We start from the raw sequence: 21,427 nt of genomic DNA, 5'->3' as shown, positions 1-21,427 counted from the left end.
GTGTAGTCTTTTAAAGTGAGTTTGATGACTAACTAGTTCCCCAGTTCTTTGAACATTGGCTGCGTTTTCACTCATTTTCGTTGTGGTCCTTGTACCTGACCATTTTTAGAGAAATGTGTTTTTCGTGTGTTAAGTCACGTAACACTGAGCTGTGTAGCATTCTGGCCCCTCGGTTGATCCATCTACATGGAGACCATCTCTAAAGCATCATCAGAAAAAAAAGAAGTGTTTCCAGAGAGGGTGGCTGTCAACCAGCCATTCTTAAGGAATGGTGAGGTATGCCAAATGACACACAAACTGGGCTGAAGTGGTAACAGGTCTTATAATCCATCAGGAAAAATCACAGTTTTTATTTTTTCACAGTAATGTGGTAAACTCTTTATTTGCATTCCCAGCAGTAAATATTATTGCTAACAAGCTTTGCATGTCTGCACTGTTTTCTTTTGCCTTTTAGGGCTGAAAAGCATCCTTCACATCATTGGTATTTTGTACCCTGCTCAGATTCTGGATGGGATTGAGGTCTGAGCTCTTTGGGGGTCCATCCAGAATGTTGAAACTCGATCGATTTGGCTGTGTGCTGCGGATCAGTGGCGGGGGGGGGGGATTATTGTTGCACATGACCAGCTTATTCCTCGGACTGTCTGATGTTTTCCTATAGAATCTTTATGTAGTCCTGTTTTCCAAAGATTGTGCAAAGTTCAGGGATAACATCATGTCAAAGAACTGAACACATGGGGCTGGCCTTTGTGGACACCTACCCCAGAGGACTCAAATTCTTAAAGACAATCACACAAAAGCTTGCGTAAGCTAAAGTTCGCCTGGAAAAAGAGGGAGGCTCTTTGTCATCAATTCTGCTGCCAGATGAAAAAGAAGATGGGAGTTGCTTGGATGCGGGGACAGGGATTTTGTGTGGGGATAAATGCTTATTTATCCCCAAGAAAACCCCTCCGATGGTCAGGCAGGGTGACGGCAATGTGATGCTTTTGAGCTTGTCAGTTTTTTTCCAGCAATTACGCGAGGCAACCTCATCAAAGTAAGCAGCCTCGTGAGAAAAGAAGGCAACATGAAACATTCAGGAGGAAAACATCTTGCAGTCGCTGGGCAGCACTCAACCTTAAAGCAAAAACAGATCTCTGAAGCGCAACTTTCCGCTTTACAAAAAGTAGGACACCAATTTAATTATTGAGTAACATCTCATAACTTTATTGTCTTTATCAACATTTGCACAATAAATAGGTTATGATAAAATAAACATTCTCTATATACACACTTTGATTGTAAACTACTGGACTGTGTTCAACCACGTCCTGGCTGCGGCGGGATTGATTGTTTTTAGCGAGCAGGACTTTTGAGTTTTAAAAGTGCTGGATCACTGGATGGAATGAGCAGCAACTCAGGAGGAAAATAAAGCTCAATAACCAGCTAACTAAACTAACTCAAGCCATAACTTCTTGAAACATCCTTATTTTTCCTCACCGGAGACATGATGCGTTTTTCTTTTCTCATCTATACTAATGTGTAAAATGTCAAATATCCGGCAAAGATTCACAGTTTCAAACGCCAAGCAATGGCTGACAAAGAGAAAGTGCAAGAGAATGAATGGAATGAGGTTTTGCTGAATCATCTCAGGATGCGTGCATCATTCAAAAACATACACACCTTAACGCTGATTGTCACAGCTGACATTTAAAGACACAAAAACAAACATTTTCTAAGACCGCCACACTCTTTACGATAGAACCTGCTAAGCAAACATGTGCAATCATTTTCTTTTTTTAAAAACACTGGCTTCACTGTTTATTCAATCTGCGTGTCTGAGTATAAAATGTTTGGTGGTTCAAGAGTAAATCAAAGGTGACAGATGAAGGGAGTTACACTTATTTGCTTTCTTGAGGCGAGCTATGTGGAAAAAAACCCCTGCGGTTCAAACACCTCACCCTTCGTAAAATGGACAACTGATGCATCCCCTTCTAATTTTTGCATGTTAATTAGCAAGCTTTACAAGCAGATCCCCAATTAATCATGTTTCCTTGGCTACAGATTTACCACACGTTCGCGAGAGTGGTCCCGATGTAGTCCCCTTATCACCAGCAGTAAAACAAATGAGCATATTTCCCAAAACTCTTGGGAACACATGGATGTCGCTTTTATGTTGAATAATCAAATCCATGCCACACAATTTCCAGAATTCCAAATTTAACGACTGAAACGACACGGAACGAGACGCACGAGATTCTGATGGTGCAAACATGAGGTGTGTCAGAAGCTCACACATAAACATTCACTCATAAACGCTAAAATAAGAATAAGAATAATCACAATAATTTGTCGCTGAGGAACAAGAACAAAGTGCAACTACTTGTCACCAACGGAGGAACCGGTCTCCCCATCTCCAGATCACCCTGATAGCAGAGTTGGCTTTCCCATAACGCTGTGGTATGACTCACTGTGTCCACAGTTGGCCTAAATCCTTAATGCTCTCTACTGAAACAGCCACTTTGATCTCTGCTGCTGATCTCCGTCCTTTGGAGGTAGCTGACTGGGGTCATCTGCAAAGGGAATAGCTGAAGAAAAGAAGAAACGAGAAACAAAATGGTTAATTTCTGTCATATTGTTTAGGTATTCTGCTGCAGTAATCCTTTTTTTTTTTTGATCCGGAAACCAATCCTCAGTTAATCTCTTGCAATTCACAAAAGACAACGATACAGATGAGATGGAACAAAAAAAAAGGAAAGAAATACAATTTAATGTCTGAAATCTATGAAGCAACTATTACCAAGCTTTACCAACCAGTTTTGAAAAAAAAAAAAAAGGTTGAGAAGTCTTGGAAAATGCAACTAAAACGACTATGTGAGTAATTCCTTTGTATACTTTAGCCTTTATTAAAAAGAGTACAAACACATTTTTTTTTTTCAGCATTCTGACTGATTGCGTTTTAAAAATATGAACAAATCCAGCAACGCACTCAAAACAAGTTGCAGGAGATGCAAATGACGACAAAAATATTTCACGTAAGGTGGCAACGCTCTGGAACATTTCTACACACAGCGGATTAACTAGTAAGAGGTGAGGGTGTTGGGACTGGGTATAAAAGAGCGACGTCGTAAATTTAAACTGAAAGTTCTCCTTCAACTAAATAGTGTGCTAAAAACTGGTCAAAAAGCACACCGCAAGCAAGCAAAGGAAGCGGCACACAGCGTTGCTGGAAATAGACCGTTGTGCATTGCCGCGAATGTTTACAGCTATTTATTGAGATTTTCTTATCCACTTAGATGCCTGGAGAGGAAATTTAAAAAAATACCTCTCAGATTTCTCTGCCGTGAAGTGGCTGCACTCTTTTTGTGCCCGACATGCAGGATTTGAAGAAATTAGCAGCAGTGCAGGAACCGGATTTGAAAGTCGTAATGCAGCTTGCTGTTTAAGTATCTGAGTGCCAGCTACAACAATGGGTCCAACGTGACTCTAAAAAGAGTTAACCTACATTTGCTTTGTTCTGACATATTTAAATGCATTTTGTGGGTCATTTTAATTCATTATTGGTGTATTGAGGATCATTATATTATATAATATAATTAAATCGTACCTATGCTGCCAGGAGTTTGTTTATGTGACACATAAACAATCCTCATTGTCATCCTGACCTCTGGCTCAATCCCTTAATGAATCCTTATATAGTGAACTCTATAGTGGGTGAGTGACTGAACTAGCGGTCAACCAGAATACCGTCTTAGAGGTCTTATACAAACTGACATGAAACACCGGTGTAGACGAAAGGCCGCCTGCATCTGAACAAAAATAGCATCTGAACACACCCAAACGATTACTTCCAAGGTTGCAGAGGATGTAAAGTCCAAGTCTGCGCAAGAAGACATAGCTTTCCAGTGCAGTGCAGAAAGGGGCAGCAAAAGAATGTCATACGGTAAAGAAAAACAGAACACTCCATGGAAGAAAACATAGTAGGAGTTATCAGTTGGTTTTCAGTTTTCAGACGGCCATTTTGTTTTGAAAGTGCTACTTTTTTGGGAGGTTAAGATGGAAAAATGAAAAAAACACTACGTAGAGTGTTTTGGGCAAAAATTGTAATATGTCATGTTTGGCTTTATAAATACATGAACTTGGCACCTTTCTTTTTTTATACATGTATATGTACAGTATGTATTCATGTGACACAAACATAGTTTACAGAACTCAGTGAGTTCACTTACGATTCTGAAACTGTTGTGCTGTGTATCTGGTGAGCAGAATACCAAAACCCTCAATGAGGGCGAGCAAAATCCCCCCCATCATGGCAGAGCCCATCATGGTTAATGGCCCATCTGAAGAAAAACACAACATTCAGTCAATCATAACCAGTTATTCAGTTCATTGACACAGGACAGTGGTATCTAGTACAGAGAGCTATTGGGCTCCATCTTACTGCGTGCTGCTAGGATGGCCCCAGTGAGTGCACCACTTGTTATGGAGTTCCAAGGGTCCTCTTTCCCTCTCAGGCGAACTAAACCACAGTCGATTGTAGAGAAGAGCCCTCCCCATACAGCAAAGCTTCCTTCAAATAAACACCATTGTGGGTGACTGAACTTTTGACTTTTTATTTATTTTAATTTTTTTTAAACACATCTTTATTAGGATTTTTCATTGATTTAAACATGAACATTATACCCCAACCTGGCAATAATAATACATTTAAATAAAAATAAAAAAATTGAAAAAATAAATAAATAAATAAACAGATAGAATGTTTGACATTTAGTTTTGGGAAAATAAAATGATTTTGTAAAATAATTAGGCTGGCTAATTAAAATAAATAACCTGGCTGCACTGAATATTCTAATATGCACAAGCAACGCTGTATTACAGACTGATTCAAATAAATGCCACATCTGCAACAAAAGAATTAGTTCATGGCCAACAAAGCAAGACATCCTCACCTCCAATCTGTGGAGCTCTTATTCTCACCGCATTTGCACTTCCTTTCAGTCTGTGTCCGACACCCTGAAATATTAGGACATAGTTGAACTTTTGCCCTGAGAAGCTTGATGAATCAGAGAGCAAACGATTATGTTTTGAACTCACAGCAGGGGCGTTTCGAAAGCCCTTGATCGCCTGGAACACTCCTCCTCCGATAGCACCCATCGTGAAAGCTCCACCACAATCGTCCACTATCCTCCAGGGGCTGCAGGAATTACGCAGAGAACACAGATGGAGATGTATGCATATACACTGCGTGTGAAGAAAACACTGACAAAGTGGTAACCTGCCCCAGAAAATGCAAACTATGCAGATACCTTCATATCAGGATCTAGCTTAGTCCAGGGCCAAAAGATGATTAAATGCATACTTCTGTACAGTATAACTGTAACCTAAGATCAGCTAAATAATATAGTCCAATCAATTACACAACCCCAGCCAAAGGCTGTGGTAAAGACCCCCATTGCTGAGGTCCTTGTTCTGATTCACGCTTCATCTTTAGCTTAAGTACTTCCTCCTGTCTTTTGTATTGCCTGTGGGAAGCGTACTTGAAATCATCAATTCACTAGGAGCCACACATTATTCTTAGAGTAACACAGGTAAGTTAGCTGCGTCGATACAGAATACTATGCCTTGAATAGAGTACCCATACTCGTGCCTCTTGGCTTACTAACATTTACGTCACTGCCATTAGGTCACAGTCCAACCAAATTTAAACTCCTCCGCCTGAAAGATGCGCCAGTGTAAATGATGAAACCTAAAACAGATTTGGAATTAAAAAAAAAAACATAATGAAAGACCTTAAAATGGAAACAGATGCACAGGATCGGGGTGATGAAAGTACATCCCTTTTACTTATTGGTAATACAGAGACATTTTTTTTTTAAATCTATAAGTTTGGACACTGTGTAAAATGTGAATTTAGAAAAAAGAATACAATGCACTCAGACCCCATTCATTTAATACAACATATATTACCAATACTGTTGCTCACACCACTTTTTTTTCTTTTTCTTTTTTGGTGTGAGCAAAACATTTACAAAATGTTGGGGCAGGGGGCAAGGCACCACCAACGCCAAACGATACAGCTCTTGAAGCAGCATTTGTTCCCATCGACATGATGTAATTTTTGGTCATTTCTTACCCACTGCAACAGTAAGGCTCCGTGGTAAAACGTGGCGGGTAATTAACTGTTTAACAGTTTAAAAAAATCAAAAACAAAACAAAAAAACAAGATGCAGTTGTTCTTTAGCCTGGGAATTCCCATGCTGCTTTGCGCGCGATTTCATTCACACTGCAAAGGCATCGAGATGTGGACGCGTCAGCCAGGCTAGTTGTTCTTACCTTAAACTCAAACTGCATCGAATTAAAAAAATTGACGTAAATAAGTCATTAACACGGAATATTTCATATAAATAAGTCATGCTTTTTGAATTACTAATATAGCTCGTATATGACATTTCGTCAGCTTTTAAAGGTACACAGCATGACGTTCCGTTTAACAGACCTTCAACTTTCATTTTAAAACAGCGACATGTTCACGTACACGTGGTATAGTGTTAAAGGTTACCTGCTCGCATGTGTCTGTGGAGCTTAAAGCCCGACAACAGCTTTACCTTTTTATGTCCGTGACCCCACACGTCGCTACCTGGGTTTCCCAAAATATCTGTCCGTTCCCTCTCACTAACAGATTAAATCTAAATTCTATAAACGGCAACGCTGGAGCTGAAGTCAGTTATTTCAATTCAGCGGTGAAAGACAACACATTCTAAACTTTATTCTTACCAAGGTTCACGGGCATATTCCTCCATGTTTGTTTGTTGTCGTCAAGCGGACGCTGCAACGTCATCATTGTGCGCCGCGTGCCTTTCTTTGGAAAGTGCTGTCTTTCTCTCTGCTCGACGATTAAAGGAAAGGAAATCGTGAGCACGGGTAAAGATGAAATTCTTTTCAATTCTTGATATTCAAAGACAATGCAGGTGTTTTTTTCTGGATGCTGTTTTCTAGTTACACAGTTGGTGTGCTTGTTGCTTTAATCTTTCAGCTGTTGCTACGAAGCTACCCGGGGCGGGCATGCAATGTGTTTCCTCTTTTTAGAGCTAAATGGAATGTTGTACTCAGTGAGACTGTGTGTAAAGTGTTGAATGTCCAGCTTCCCTTAATAAAGTAAAAATGGACCGAGCCCAGGCTTCTGAAATAATAATAATAATGCTGTAACCAGGTGTCGTTTCCTTTACGTGTCTCTGGGGCACAAAAGCAACGTGTAAGACTATCACTCAGACATCCTGCCTAAACCCTGAAAATGGAATCTTTTCACATTTTAGATGACTTTAAAAAGAGTCACAGTAAGGTCGCCCAGGGATCATATTGTATTTGTGATTGCTGCTTCATATTCACAGTTGAAGTAAAAGGAGAAATTTGTTTGCAGCCAGAGAAGATTTTATTCTGCTGTTATCAGTTGTGCATGTTATATATATATATATATATATATATATATATATATATATATATATAGTATATTGGCCAATCCAGTATCAATTTACTGACTGTATTTGGATGATTGGGTAACACTGTTTTTTTCCTGGTTGCGTGACGGTGTTCTCCTCACTCCTCTGAATTTCAGGATGCCTCTACCTGCAGCACTGCTGGCCCGTTTGGCCAAGAGAGGGATCGTTAAACCCTCAGATCAAGGTAGTTAGCCACGTTTTACATGCCGGGACAATTGCCTTTTAGCATTTGTCATCTGACATTTTACGTGTGTTGGTACTTTTTTCTCTCAATTAAAACAGATGGAGATGAGGAGATAATTGCTGAAGATTATGATGACAACAATGTAGATTATGAAGCCTCAAGAATAGAGAGTCTACCACCAAACTGGTACAAAGTGTTCGATACTGCTTGGTACGTACGCTGTTGATGTATGACTTAACACTTTGGGTCTTCCCACATATAAACTGAGCCGCTCGACTGCTGTGTCATTATCTTTGATGGCTGCACAACCACAGTTTAAGTCTACTCAAACTCCTGCCATACAGAGATGTGTCTAATTATTTAAATCGTCAAATAAATTCCTGCAGACATTTTTCACATAAATGTTATAGTGATTGATCAGAAGTTTATGTAAGGCAGCAGATTAAAACCGTTTTAATTTCTTTTTCCTGCCATCCACAGCGGTCTTCCTTATTACTGGAATGTGGAGACGGATCTGGTTGCTTGGCTATCCCCGAATGACCCGACTGCAGTGATAACAAAAGCTGCCAAGAAAATGAAAGGTAGCATTTTTATTAAGCCTCATCACTGCAGATCTGAATATTATTTGTGAGACAATCTCTGAACGCAGTTTGTTTGAGGCAGAATTTACGTGTTGTTAATTTCCTAACCGTTGCCTTGATTCTTTTTCTGTCTTTTCGACTTTCTTTGATTAGCCGACGTAGGAGACGAAAGACCGGAGAGACCGTCTGAGAAACTGGAGAGAGAACGAGAGCGAGAGCGGGAAAGGGAGAGAGAGCGCGAAAGAGAGCGGGAGAGGGATCGGGACAGGGACAGAGAGAGGGAAGACGGGAGGGACAGAGACAGGAGAAAACAGAGGAGAGAAGACATTGTTCCGTACGGCAAGAACAAAAGAGGTGATGCTCACATTCGTCTCGTTCTACAGGCTTTCAATGAAGCTTTTTGCACAGTTAAACGTTCACTTTGTTTTCAGGAAGAAAAGATGATGAAATGGACCCCATGGATCCAAGCGCCTACTCTGATGCTCCAAGGTGCAGTATTAGCAGCATCAATGAGTTTTTGATTTAACTTTCTAAACTTGCCAGACAATTTGCAGTTCTAAGGTGGGGGGACCTGAGAGACACAAAAAGAGAAATATTCAGACTTTTTAACCATTCATTCAGGTCACGCTTGAAAGACTCCTTTTGTCCACAGAAGATATTTTTTCATTAGAAATAACAGAGAAGTAAACATAAATAAGATATATATAAAAAAAGTATATAAGTCAATGGGGGAATGGCCACATAACTGATTATTTTCATTTGTGTTAACACAGAAAAAATTTTGGCTCGTCATGACAGGAAAAACACAGATGTAATATCTAATCCTAAAAATGTCTACACTCCATTCAGAAAAGCTACCGCCACTATTCCCAGGATCCTTGTGTAGTGCAGTGTGGCTCGTATCTAAGAAAGCTATCCTTTAAAAAAAAAAAAAAAAAATCCTTTTTTATGACAAGCCTTATCCTTTTATGACAAGCCTGTTTAATCTCTACTCTCATAGGCTTTCTTTTATAAGTAAATGGTCTTCAAGACTTAGCTGACATTTAAAGGCCCTTTTAATTTAATGCAGAGCTTTGCAGCACAAATGTAACGTAATACATTCTGCTTGGAAACTTTGTTCAGACTATTGCTGGCACTGCAAAGCTGGTGCCAGATCACATGATAAGTGGAACCTCGTGGGAGCAAGGTGGCTGCAGTTTTCTGAGTCAAACCCTGCAGTTGCTGTCATCTGGTTGCACTGGGCGGAAACACTGTATTACCAGAATATTACCCTAAATTGCTTTGGGGACATAATTTATGGCACATTTTAATTCAAAGAATTTCAGATCCATTATCTTAACCATAGGGGATGCAATCTTTACACTCGGGTACAAACACAATACCAGAGGCTTTAATTTTCAGTTATCTGTAAAACAACTGATGGACTCCAAAGTTGTCCCTCTCGATTTTGTAGCATTCATTTTACAAAACAATCTGATGCAGAGGGTCATTTCTTTTTTTGTAAAAAGTGTCTGACTTGAGTCTTTTGATACTCCACTCCTGCAGACACAAGCTCTCCATAATTGATGTCAAGTCAAGGCAAATTCAGCAGCCCAGGGTTACATGACAAAGCCTCACAGCCACATAAGGCATCGTTCAGCTGTTTTCACAGGCAGGCTAGTTGCTTGCAAACCGATTTGATGTGTAAAAAAAACAAAAAAACAAAAACAAATCAGCAGTTCCTCTGAAAGCGATGAGACTGTTCTTCAAAACGAAACAGTGAATTAAAAGACACAAATTTATCTTTCAGAGGCTCATGGTCAAGTGGTCTGCCCAAACGCAACGAAGCAAAAACGGGTGCAGACACCACAGCAGCGGGGCCTCTGTTTCAGCAGCGGCCGTATCCCAGTCCAGGAGCTGTGCTTCGGGCTAACGCAGCTAACCAACAACCCAAGGAGTAGGCACACCAGCCAAGACTTGCTCGTCCTTCTGCTCACATCTCAAACATCCTCTTTTCGTCGTTGGATGTGTGCATTTTGAAGAACCGAGTGCTGGGCCTTTGGGCCTTCAGTTTTTTCTTATTCGTGTTGTAAATATGTTTTATATTAGCTAAAGATTGACCTTCTTGTTGCTACTAAAACCATCGGTGAACACAATAAAATTCACAATTACTGTGGAAAAAGAGCTGTTTGTAGTTTCTTTAATGGTTGTGATGATATCTGCACAAATAAAGTTCCATAGGGATTATTTAAAAAAAAAAAAAAAGCAGCAAATCTTTAAAATCCATTATTGAATATTACAAAAAACGACATTTAGCGTGGGATGGGATGAAAAGCGACAGGATATTACACCAAAGACGAGAGATCAGTGGTCTACTGCTCCCACATAGTGACAAACAGAGTCATAATCCAGCGTAAACAATTTCTCCTCATATCTGTCGAGCTGGACCATCGCTCTGCACTTGTTCTTGTCCCGCTGAAGAATACGGCCGACCTGAGCAGACAAATGGAGATACTGTGATTAGTAACAGTTAATTGCATAGTAGCAAGTACGCGTGTGTCGCCGGAAAGGTCATGTGCTCACCTGTCCCCTGTGCTCACCCAATACGACCATTATCGAGTCGTGTTCACTTTTTGGGACAATGGTTTCCAGCATTCCCTGCTTCACATCTGCAAGAGCGAGAAGAAAAGGCTTAAATTCACTGAAGAAATTTACAGTGACATTCATCAAAGCAGCAGTCAGGAGTAGAGGGTTTAACTGGTCTCAAATCAGTTTGTTTTTATAGCAGATTGATATTTTATGATCGCTTATAAGGCAGTAAGGCAGCGACTATGCCCACGGTCTGTATGAAGAAATTCCAAAACAAGTTGCTATGTGTAAAATGTAAATAAAAACAGAATGCAGTGATCTGCAAATCTCATAAATCAATCATTTATTGACAATGGAACACAGAAAACATATGAGATGTTTGAAGTGAGACACTGAATTTGAATTTGGTGGCAGCAACGTGTCCCAAAAAAAGTTGGGACGGGGGCAACAAAAGTAAGTGGTACTAAAAGGAAACAGCTGGAGGAACATGTTGGGGTGATTGGCAACAGGTCTACAAAATGATTGGCTATAAAGAGAGCACCTCAGAGAGGCAGAGTCTCTCCACAGTAAAGATGGGCAGAGGTTCAACAATCTGCAAAAACCACAAATTGTGAAGCAATTTCAGAATTATGTTCCTCAACACAAAATTTCAAAGACACGGCCTATTGCATCATAACAACACCAAATGTTTCTAAGACTACGGAGACGTTTCTGCATAGGAGACGTGGTCGAAAGTCGATATTAGATGGCTGTGATCTGTGGACCCTCAGGCAGCACCGTGTCCAAAACAAGCAAGATTTTGCCATGATAATCACAGCATGGGCTCAGGAATCATTGCCTTTTACGGGGCTGTCCCAAAAAAATTCTGATTAATGGCCAATCATGCAAAGGAGCCATATGGGAACATGCTGCAGATATACAGCCCGCCCTCTATGGGCCAAAGCTCATATTCAAAATTAACTGAGGCAAAGTAGAAAACTGCTCTGTGGTCAGATGAATCACAATTTTAAATTATTTTTGGAAATCATGGACACCGCATCCTCCCGACAAAAGAGGAGAGGGACCATCTGGCCGGTTATATTTCAGCGAGACAATGCTAAACCACATACTGAATCTATCACAGTGTGGCTTTGTGGAAGAAGAGTCTGGGTGCTGGACTGGCCTTTCACCAACTGTCAACATTTGACACAACATTAAACTCAAAATTAGGGCGATTAATTTTAACGATTAAAATTTTTAATCTAATTAATCACATGATTTCCCTGATTAATCACAATTATTCGCATTTGTACGCAAAATCCAAAAATTAATAAAAACAACATATATTGTTGTTGTTGTCCAAAAAATTGTGTATAGCTTTTAGCATTTAGTTTTATTTTAAATGTGCTGCCATATGAATGAAAGTGCCATAACATTTGTTATGCAAACACACTTTTAACATCAGCATCTTTCTGTAGTTTTTATGTAGAAGCCTCGCTCCACTGTATGCTTCGTTGAATGACTTTCTGGTATCAATTGTGTGTTTTGCCTTGAAGTGATATTTTAGACTACTACGGTGATAAGACAATTCAACTTGGCTGTAAATGCAGGAGTTTTTTTTTTTTTAAATTTACTTTGAAATACGTGCTTTTATGTTGAAACAAGTAAAACAGGAAGTAGCGCCGGTTAGCTCCTTGAGCTGCACACAGAGACAGAGGAGCACCTGTAACGGTGATGTTACCTGTTAGTTTATTTTTATTTTATTACTCCATGCTTCACGGTGTTTTCTGTAACTGTGTGAATGTGATGCATTCAACAGACTTTTACAATAATACAACCTGCGTTAATGCGCGATAAAATATTTATCGGCGTTAAATAATTAACAAGTTAACGCGATAATTCGACCCTCCAGAAAAACGCGGGCTAAAATCCTTGATCTTGCGGGCTAAAATCCTGGATTTTGCGATTGAATATGCGTTTTTTTTTAAATGATTTTATGCCTTGAAATTGCGAGAAGTTGCGGAAACTTGCGCAAAAAGTTGTGAATTGTACAAAGTTGCAAAATATGCTGCTACTGAATGAAAGAGTCATTTTAAAGACCTATTATAAACAAGCATACTAGAACCAAGTTACTTCACAGAAGGTTTTTTTATTTTAACAACTTGAGCAGTTTCACAATCAGTCGTAAAAAAAAAACCACATGGCTTAAACATTCCTGAGTCACAGAATTGTAAAAGATAAAATAAATGCTACCTCGTTTCTGGTAGCCCTCGCAATGGTTTTGGAGGTTGATGCCTCGGTGAACGTCAGCTGTCTGGCTTTGGCTTTCCTTTCCGCAGCTGCAGAAAGCATTTTCAAATGTTTCGCGCTGGTAAAGTGGCACGTCACCAACGATTTTCTTTTATGCACAGTCGCACGGGGTGCAGAATAGTTTCCCCCCGCTTTCGTGCAAGACATCGGGGTACTGGTTTGCCCGGTCTTTGGCAGTAATGTGCGTCGGTGGGTGAGATCGATTAGCTTTTTTCATTTTGTCTCTCGTTAATTTTCTCTTCATGCTACGGTGCTGTTTTCCTTGTGTGTGTCGGTGGCAATGACGTCGCAAGCCGCGAGTCGGATATAAATTACATCACCAGTTAATTTGGTTCATTTAGACATTTTTTTCTCTTCCCAACTTTATGCAGAAAAGTGCGGAGATTGTGAAATCAAGCGAGTCCTGCATATTTCGCGCGGGAAAATGTGATTATTGCGGTGAATATGCGGCTTTTTTTAAAAATATTGACCCCCGCATAATCAGCGGTATTTTGCAATAAAATCAGCGATCGCAAAATCACGTTTTTCTGGAGGGCCTAGATAATAACGCGTTAACTCGCCCAGCCCTACTCAAAATATCTCAAAGAAGACCCAGGACAGTTGAGCAGCTAGAATCCTGCATCAGACAAGAATGGGACAACATTCCTCTCCTAAAGGTCCAGCAACTGTTCTCCTCAGTTCCCAGACTGTGGTTTAAAGAAGAGAGGATGTTACACAGCGATAAACGTGGCATCTTTCAGATGTGTTGCTGCCGTTCGAGATGAAATAATATTTCTCTCGAAACACTGAAATGTCTCACTTTCAGCATTTATTGTTTTCTATGTTCTATTAAATATGAATACAGAAAAAATAAATCAGATATCAGGAGTTATTTTAAGCATTTTGGCTGAGGCTCGCAAGTGAAATAATACGGAAAATTTATACGATTTATACGAAGTCAGAAGACACAAAACTAAATACCTAATCAAAAAAACTACAGTAAGTAGGATTTGTACAGATTAAAGTTGTACATGCACGTTAAAATTGAGAAATTGCAAAGCTAAAATTTGAAGAATATTAAAGTATTTTACAAAAGAGGTAACCATTTTTTTTTTTTTTACCCATCTATACACATACACTTATATTAACAGTCTTTCCTTACAGTTGGAAACCAAATACATGTCCCCAAAATGGCAAACTGTTCCTTTTAATTCCAAAAACTACTTATAATCTACAACACTGCAACACTAGAAGGCTTAATCCATTGAAAAACATGCTCAGTGAGCAGGGAAACACAGAGGCTGGATATAAAATGACATAAACGACACACATTTTACACATGGGGAACACAGAGAAAAAACTAAAACAAAGAGAGAACCGACACAAAGCGGAGCGGAGACGGCACACGCGACTCACCGTCTAACAGTCTTCCCTCTTCAGTTCGACACACACAGGTGGACGGTGTCAGGACATCCTCCACTTGCATCTGCGTGAAAGCCAGACTGATGTTACAAGCTGTGACAGAAAGCCAACATTTAGAGTAATCAAAATTCCCTGTCCCGTCTGCGACATAAAAAAAAAAACGCTTCTGTCACTCTTTCAACGGTTTATTTTCAACCGCTGCGAGAGAAGAATGTAATTACTTAAGAGTGGGGGAAAAAAAAGAAAAGAAAAACCAAAAATGTCCTGAATCAGAGTTTGTGTTAATAAATCAGGTTTTTGGTTTAAAAACAAGCCTTTTGGTGACATAATGATGCAATATCTTTGCTCAAAAGCTGTCACTGTAGGTCAGGATTATGGAGGCTACAGAGAAATCAAATAGTGAACATCCATCCATTAATCCATCGGTCGGGTCGCGGCAGTTCAAATAGTGAACATAAGAACTATAATTGATGGGGTTGGTCTGCTTATGATTTCTTCAACATGTTTTTAGCGTGTATAGAATGTAAAAATGGTCAAAGCAACATTTGGTAAGCGTAAGAAAGACTCTTTTTCACATCTTGCGCTTCTGCACCGGCAACGCGTTAAAAATCGTGGAATCTGTGAGGGGGATACATTTCAATCCAAGTTATAAGCGAACACACAAACAAACAAAAAAAAAGATGCTTCATCTTTGCTACCTTTGAATTGTAGTACCTGCCCCCTTTGAAAGTTTTGTCTATAAAGCGAACTTTCAGGTCTCTCTGGAGCCAGGAGGGGGCAGCTGGCGCTCGCCTTGATTCTTTCACTGGAGGCTTGTCTCTGCAGAGCAAACGGTCGCAAAACAAATGTGTAAACGGTTCATAAAACAGCGGCCAATCGTTAACTACCAATGAATAAACACAAAAATGATATTGTTGCATCTTTATTCGTTTTTTTTTATTAATGTACCTGTCCTGACTTAATTCTCTGTGTTTCCTCTTCCTCTCTTCTTTTCCTCCATCCCTCTCGGATGACGTGCGTTTTATCTTATCACTGTTGCGGCTTTTCTCTTCCCGCCTCAGTCCATCTCCTTCTTGCTCCTTTTCCCTTTCTTGCTCCTTTTCTTTGTCTTTGTGGGCTTTACTGAGACGACCTGTGTGGTGGAAAAACAGCGTCACTGGTAAAGCCAAAGTACTCACTCCAGCATTGTGAATGTGTGCGCGATTGTAAGGGATATTTTTCTTCTCGGAAAAAAGCACTTTGAGTCACTGTCAATACAATCAATGGATAGATACGCGTTGTTGTTTCGGGTCTTTTTTGTAGGCACATAGGCCGGAATCTCACAAAATGACAGAATTAACTTGTTCTGTAAAGTAAAAAGGCAGTTGCTATCAATTACTTTTTAGCTAGATTTATTTTTTAAATAAAAACATTATTAATGATAATAATACTCACTGAGGTCTTTGCTGTACTTATCGTATTCTTTTCGCCCAACCAGTTTAATGCCATACTGGCTGATAGTCGCAGTTTTTCCGCCAATGGCGAGTTTCACCACCACTCGAGCGTTGTCTGCATCCACACCCTCTATCTGCCGCAGATAAATCAAAGTTAAGACAAACGATCAAAGAAACGGAGCAGAGTCCAGTGAAGGTAAGTTACTGGCACCAAACAAATTGACCAACTGTACCTTGCCATAAAGTTCTTTATGCGCCCCCGACTGCACCAACACACAGCCCCCCGGGCCCATCACTAGTTCCTCCTCCTTCGCCGTCTCCTCTCCCGGCTTCGGGGGACGCTGAGGCCTGCTCGGCTCCAGATCCTTTATTGCTGAACGATCTGCACCGAGGCCCAACCCTTTTGGACGGAGCTGGTGTTCGATTGGCTTCACATCTCTGTGGCAAAGAGAATTAAATCAATAAACAAGAGAGGTGGATGCAGGATGCAAAACAGGCAAGTGGTGGACATGGCTTAGCTTCTGTGGGTGAGATTAAAGCTAATTGAGTTTAAATATGAAGAATCGTATCAACTTATCCTCTAAGTAACTACGTAACTAAATAAATAAATGAGTGTTGTTCTCTGTTATTACTGCTTGTACTGTGATGGGCCATTGCTGCAGGTTAACAAGGGAAAATAAACAGAAACACTTATTCTGCTTCTACAGCTGCCAACATTTATATATATATGTTTTTCTTGGTTGGTTGGTTGGTTGGCAAATTGATTGTTTCTGCTCTAAAGGCCACGGTGATGCAAGCTCAGCATAATGCTACAACCCTCTCTGCCAAAAGTTTGGGATATTGTCCAAAAAGTAAACAGAAACAGAACAATGAATTTAAAACATTTAACTCTGTATTTAGATTGGAAAAATGGGGGGGGAACATACAGGTCTTTTTTTTTTTTTTGGGGGGGGGCTTTAAAGGCACCGTTAATGTTTCTGTTTATGCATTTGGCAGACGCTCTTATCCAAAGCGACTTACAAATGAGGATGTAACATGAAAGCTAACAATAAGCTACATAGAAGAATGACCACTGCAGTGTAGAAATAGAGTGCAGGCATAGAGCGAAGTACAGGGTAAATGCTTGGGTAGGAGATGCTCTCTGAAGAGCTGGGTCTTCAAGAGTTTCTTGAAGATAGACAGCGACATCTTAAGCGTGGTGTAGGCACCGCTGGACGACAATCCTTTGACGACCGGAGTGACCGAGTCGTGATGTAAGCCCTTGCGAGAGCATTCAAGTAGATGGTAGCCGTTCCATTAAGCACTTTGTGGGCTAGCATCAGTGACTTGAATTTGATGCGGGTGGCTAAGGGTAGCCAGTGGAGCTCAATGAACAGAGGGGTGGCGTGTGTTTTCTTAGGCTGATTGAATGTTGAACAATATATGCAACTTTTGCAGCAGCATAAAAGGTGCCATCCAGCAGGCTCCTTCTTCAGCATCCAGGTTTTCTGCAGGTTAGCCCACTAAGATACAACATCAAGTTACTGCAGCTCCCACGCTTAGAGGGTGACCCAGGTCTGAATGGGTTCGGACAAGCAAGATTTAAGACTATTCATTGACTTTTCATTGCCACTTAGAATTAAAATTAGCACCAACCTCACAGTAACACAAACCGCCAATAAAAGCATGCGAGAATATCGATTATTCATACTATTCACATTATTCAGGGACAGGTTGTTCAAAAGTGTATTGAAACAAAGAGGCGATCAAAGGGGTGAAAAAAAAAAAAAAAAAAAAAAAATCCAAAAAATATACTAACCCACACGTCACAGAAAAGTTTTAGTTGTTGATACAATACTGTATCTTCATCTTATTGCAACCGATTACCCCACCATTTGAGGAACTTTTTGTACAGACTACACCAAGTCTCTTTTACATGATCTTGTACTGGCTTCAACCACGTCACAAACTTTGGGTTTTCCAGCCATTTTTCATTATCTTTAACTTCTCTAAAACTAATTTGGGAAGCTGTATGAGCAGTTAACTGTAACCTGAAAACAGAAATGGAGTTTTGGTTTTTGGCTCATTATAACAAAAACAAAAATCAGTTGATGTTGTTTTTTCCCCCACTGTGCCGTTTTTAAGACTTTCCAAACCCAAATCTAAGACTTTTTGAGGATTTGTGGAAACCTTGGGGAAGGCCATGCTTATTTCAGCAGAACAATGTTGGAAAAAAACTAAACCAAAAAAAACACACAGCAGCCCAGCTGACCAGCCTGCAGTCACATCTGTTACCCACTGAAAACATCTGGTGCATTATGAAACAAAGACAGGACCGATAAGACCCAAAACAGTTTAGCAGCTACAATCCAACTATCAGCCAGGAATAGGAGAAGATTTGGCTTTCAGGGCTGTAACAGTTGGTCTCCTCAGTTCACAAATGTCTACAGGACTTTGTCAAAAGTGGCGGTGTGCAACATAGTAGTACACATAATACATAGTACCATATTACCCCCCCCCCCCCCCCCCCCCCCCCCCCCAGATATTTGTGAAACATCTTGCAAATAGGAATATATATTGTCTCCTCCCCCCAGTAATATTTTTAAATGAACATATAGTTTATATGACTCGCACCTTCTTTCTGCGCGGGAATGCAACTTTTTTGAGTTCTAAAGTAAGATACAAAACAGCAAAGCAGAAAGCTAAATTTGTCACTTACTGTTTGAAGGTTCGTCCGATGCCTTCCTCTTTCTTCCAACCCATTCCTTTAAGCATGGCAATCCCATAAGCCTCAACAGGAACGCTGTCATAATCTGCCTCTGTTGACTGACAACAACATGCAGTTATAAATGATCGGATTACAAATTATGAGTCATTAAACACTGAATTAAAATCAAAACATCTGGACAACATACTCTGCACTGACATGTCTGAAGGCTTAAACGGGGTACTCATGTCATTTTTGCGTTCAGAAAAGCAACAAAACTGTTTGCGGCAACTGACAGAGCGAAGCGGCCTGTAATGCCAGTCTTACTCAGCCTTTTGGCCCCGGGCTGTCAGACTCAACCCAACTGACTAAAGTCACAGGGCTGCAGCCACAGCGGCCCTGATCTGAGCAGTGGCCCCACTCATCCCCGTCTTCACTGAGGGCTTCCCTCTGAGGAAGGCTGAAGGCTGTGATCACAGAGGAAACTGCATTAAAAGGAGCTCCGGGCACAGTGAGTCAGTTCCTCCTGACTCTCACATCTACAGTGATTGAGCAGAGATAGGAGATGACAGTAAGCAGACACGCGAGGCCCGTTCTGAAATTAAACAGAGGGAGATGTGATTGGTTGCCCTCATGTCTCTGGGGAGAACGCTGATGCCCGTCTACCACCAAAACCATACTGTACCGACAAAGTCATCCGTACCCATACATGCAACTGTGTACACACACACAAACTCTCTCTCACACACACACACACACACACACACACACACACACACACACACACACACACACACACACACACACACACACACACACACACACACACACAGGGATGTTGTTCAACTCAGCACTTTCACACACTCAAATTTCAGCAGCTAGTCTACTGTACCAGACATTTTGTACTGTCAGGCATTTTCATGTCCTCACTGAAATGCCTGTCTGGTAGATTCTATCAAGATCTTCACATCACATCATCAGACCATTCAAGAAATTATAATTAAGTCACAGCCTGGGAGCCATGCCCTTATCTAACATCTGCTTTACAAATGCCTTGTGAAAGGCAGTGAACTGTCAAACCAAGAGCAGTAGAACGCTGATGAGAAGAAGTGCATACAAGCAACATTTTGCTATCAATCAGCACTTTCTGGATACAGAGGTAAGCTTTTTAATTTTTGCACGTTTGACCTATGATGTCACCTTTAGGTATCATCACTGATTTGATTTTAATGAGACTATTATTTATTTCACATTTCTGTTCCCTAAACTGGTGACTTCTTCCTCTTAACCTAACCTCTTCAAACTGTGTCACGTTTCAGTGTAGTCGCCATAGCATCATACTTGTTGTTTACCAAGGACTAAGATAATTACTGGCATATTTTTGAGCTGCAGTGAAAAGATCCTGATATGAAGTCAAGTAGCAGCCTCTGAATGGTCTGTAACCAAGCAAAAACTCAAATCAAGAGTGTTCTTTTATGGACTCCGCAACAAAGTACCTGGAAAAGCTCACATTCATTCAAATGTCCTCCGCTGAACCAACAGGATTCAGAGCAGTCTCTTCCTGTATCCAATTGAACGCTTAAGGATTTTTTAAATTGTCTATATAAAGTTGAAGTTATAGAATCTCTAATTGTACAATATTACATCCCGTCTTAAGTCTTATATAGTTTGTGTCCAAATATTCACGCTGACTTACAGATTCTGGCCTCAGGTCCACCTTTACTTGGTCTCCATCCTCAAAGCCATCTGGCACTTTGTTTTGCATCAACAGGGGGATGGACAGGTTGGGGTTATTTTCTGACGGAGATCCATTTTGCCACTGCTCCAGCTGCCTCCGTGAATCTGCAACCGCAATGTAAAGGCAATTAAGAAAGCTGCGAGGCACGAGGTGAGCCCCTCTTTGTTTACATTAAACACGGAAGGAGCACTGACACCCTAAACACACACCTTCAATAAGTTCTTTGACAGCCTGAGACTCCACAGAATCGTTGTGTTGGCCAGTCCCCTGGGCTTTGCCTTCACTTTCCGCGGTCTGGCTCGCCCGGTCTGGTTTGTGCCAGCGGTTCTTCTGGATTAAAGGGATGATGAGCTCTTTAGGCTTCTCGGTTGGTTTTGAACTGCAGGACAGAAGAAAGTCAGATAAGTGGCAGCCATAGCCGCTTTAAAAAAAAAAAAAAGTTTCCTGCCTTTGCTATGTCACGGACAATCGTACTTAACATCTGCTTACGACACACAATAATTCAGTTAGTTGCCAAGATATATAAGACTGAAGTCGTAACCGTTACGTTGACGCAAACCTACACAACGTTAGCATTAGCATAGTGAGCGTACCTCTGCAATTCATTTCTGTCAATTCCAGTCAAGTAATCTCTTTCATCTTTCCTCGTGGAAGCGTTGGCAGTGGACGGTTTAAATTTGTTGACTGTTTTGGTAAAACCAAACGAAACCGCCGCCGCTTTTCTCTCTCCCTGGTCCTCAGAAGCAACAGATTTAGGAACACTTGTTTTGTCTTCGTGCGACGCCATTATTGTTTGGAGAAATATGAAGACGGCGCTAACTGTTCTGGGAGTTAGAGTGTATTTCGTCCCACTCAAATAAAGTCTATTGCTTTAGATAACTACATTTCCCATCATACACCACAATTAAAGGTGCAGGGGTGAGGGGCCCCAAAGAGTACTTACAGGTTTTTATCTCCTTTGCGAAACAAAGTCTGAATATAATCCAGAACGAGGAGTGTAAATTTGGCAGAAAAAAAGACGCTTTGTGCGTATTTTTTACTAATGAAACTCAAATAACGTGCGTGCATTTCA

General features: G+C 40.6%; 3 protein-coding genes across 5 annotated transcripts; 1 reads left to right on the top strand and 2 right to left on the bottom strand.

Moving 5' to 3' along the window:
* Positions 1-1,174: 1,174 nt before the first annotated feature.
* Positions 1,175-6,831, bottom strand: timm17b (translocase of inner mitochondrial membrane 17 homolog B (yeast)). Of its 3 annotated transcripts, XM_075475120.1 has the most exons (7): positions 6,754-6,793; positions 5,643-5,725; positions 5,074-5,173; positions 4,929-4,992; positions 4,418-4,546; positions 4,206-4,316; positions 1,175-2,564 (listed from the first exon to the last, which is right to left on the bottom strand). In XM_075475120.1, exons 3-7 carry the CDS (start codon positions 5,131-5,133, stop codon positions 2,482-2,484), a joined length of 447 nt encoding a protein of 148 aa, XP_075331235.1. In that variant the 5' UTR covers positions 5,134-5,173; positions 5,643-5,725; positions 6,754-6,793; the 3' UTR covers positions 1,175-2,481. The 3 variants fall into 3 exon arrangements, with proteins under 3 accessions (XP_075331235.1, XP_075331234.1, XP_075331233.1); XM_075475119.1 differs by lacking the exon at positions 5,643-5,725 and having other exon boundaries at positions 6,754-6,828; XM_075475118.1 differs by lacking the exon at positions 5,643-5,725 and having other exon boundaries at positions 4,929-5,173; positions 6,754-6,831.
* On the top strand, positions 6,269-10,403 carry pqbp1 (polyglutamine binding protein 1). Its single transcript, XM_075475117.1, has 7 exons — positions 6,269-6,900; positions 7,592-7,659; positions 7,758-7,869; positions 8,140-8,240; positions 8,394-8,594; positions 8,672-8,729; positions 10,030-10,403. The coding sequence occupies exons 2-7, from the start codon at positions 7,593-7,595 to the stop codon at positions 10,178-10,180; spliced, it is 690 nt and encodes a 229-aa protein (XP_075331232.1). The 5' UTR covers positions 6,269-6,900; position 7,592; the 3' UTR covers positions 10,181-10,403.
* Position 10,404: 1 nt separating this feature from the next.
* gpkow (G patch domain and KOW motifs) lies at positions 10,405-21,164 on the bottom strand. The gene is made up of 11 exons (XM_075475116.1): positions 20,949-21,164; positions 20,565-20,734; positions 20,314-20,459; positions 18,630-18,736; positions 16,165-16,369; positions 15,933-16,065; positions 15,447-15,630; positions 15,197-15,317; positions 14,493-14,562; positions 10,803-10,888; positions 10,405-10,712 (listed from the first exon to the last, which is right to left on the bottom strand). Exons 1-11 carry the CDS (start codon positions 21,140-21,142, stop codon positions 10,584-10,586), a joined length of 1,545 nt encoding a protein of 514 aa, XP_075331231.1. The 5' UTR covers positions 21,143-21,164; the 3' UTR covers positions 10,405-10,583.
* Positions 21,165-21,427: the final 263 nt, after the last annotated feature.

Source organism: Odontesthes bonariensis, chromosome 10 (assembly GCF_027942865.1).
Source record: "Odontesthes bonariensis isolate fOdoBon6 chromosome 10, fOdoBon6.hap1, whole genome shotgun sequence".
Classification (NCBI taxonomy): Eukaryota; Metazoa; Chordata; class Actinopteri; order Atheriniformes; family Atherinopsidae; genus Odontesthes; species Odontesthes bonariensis.
The sequence above is the reverse complement of the archived record's forward strand: the minus strand, read 5'-3'. Positions and strand labels throughout refer to the sequence as shown.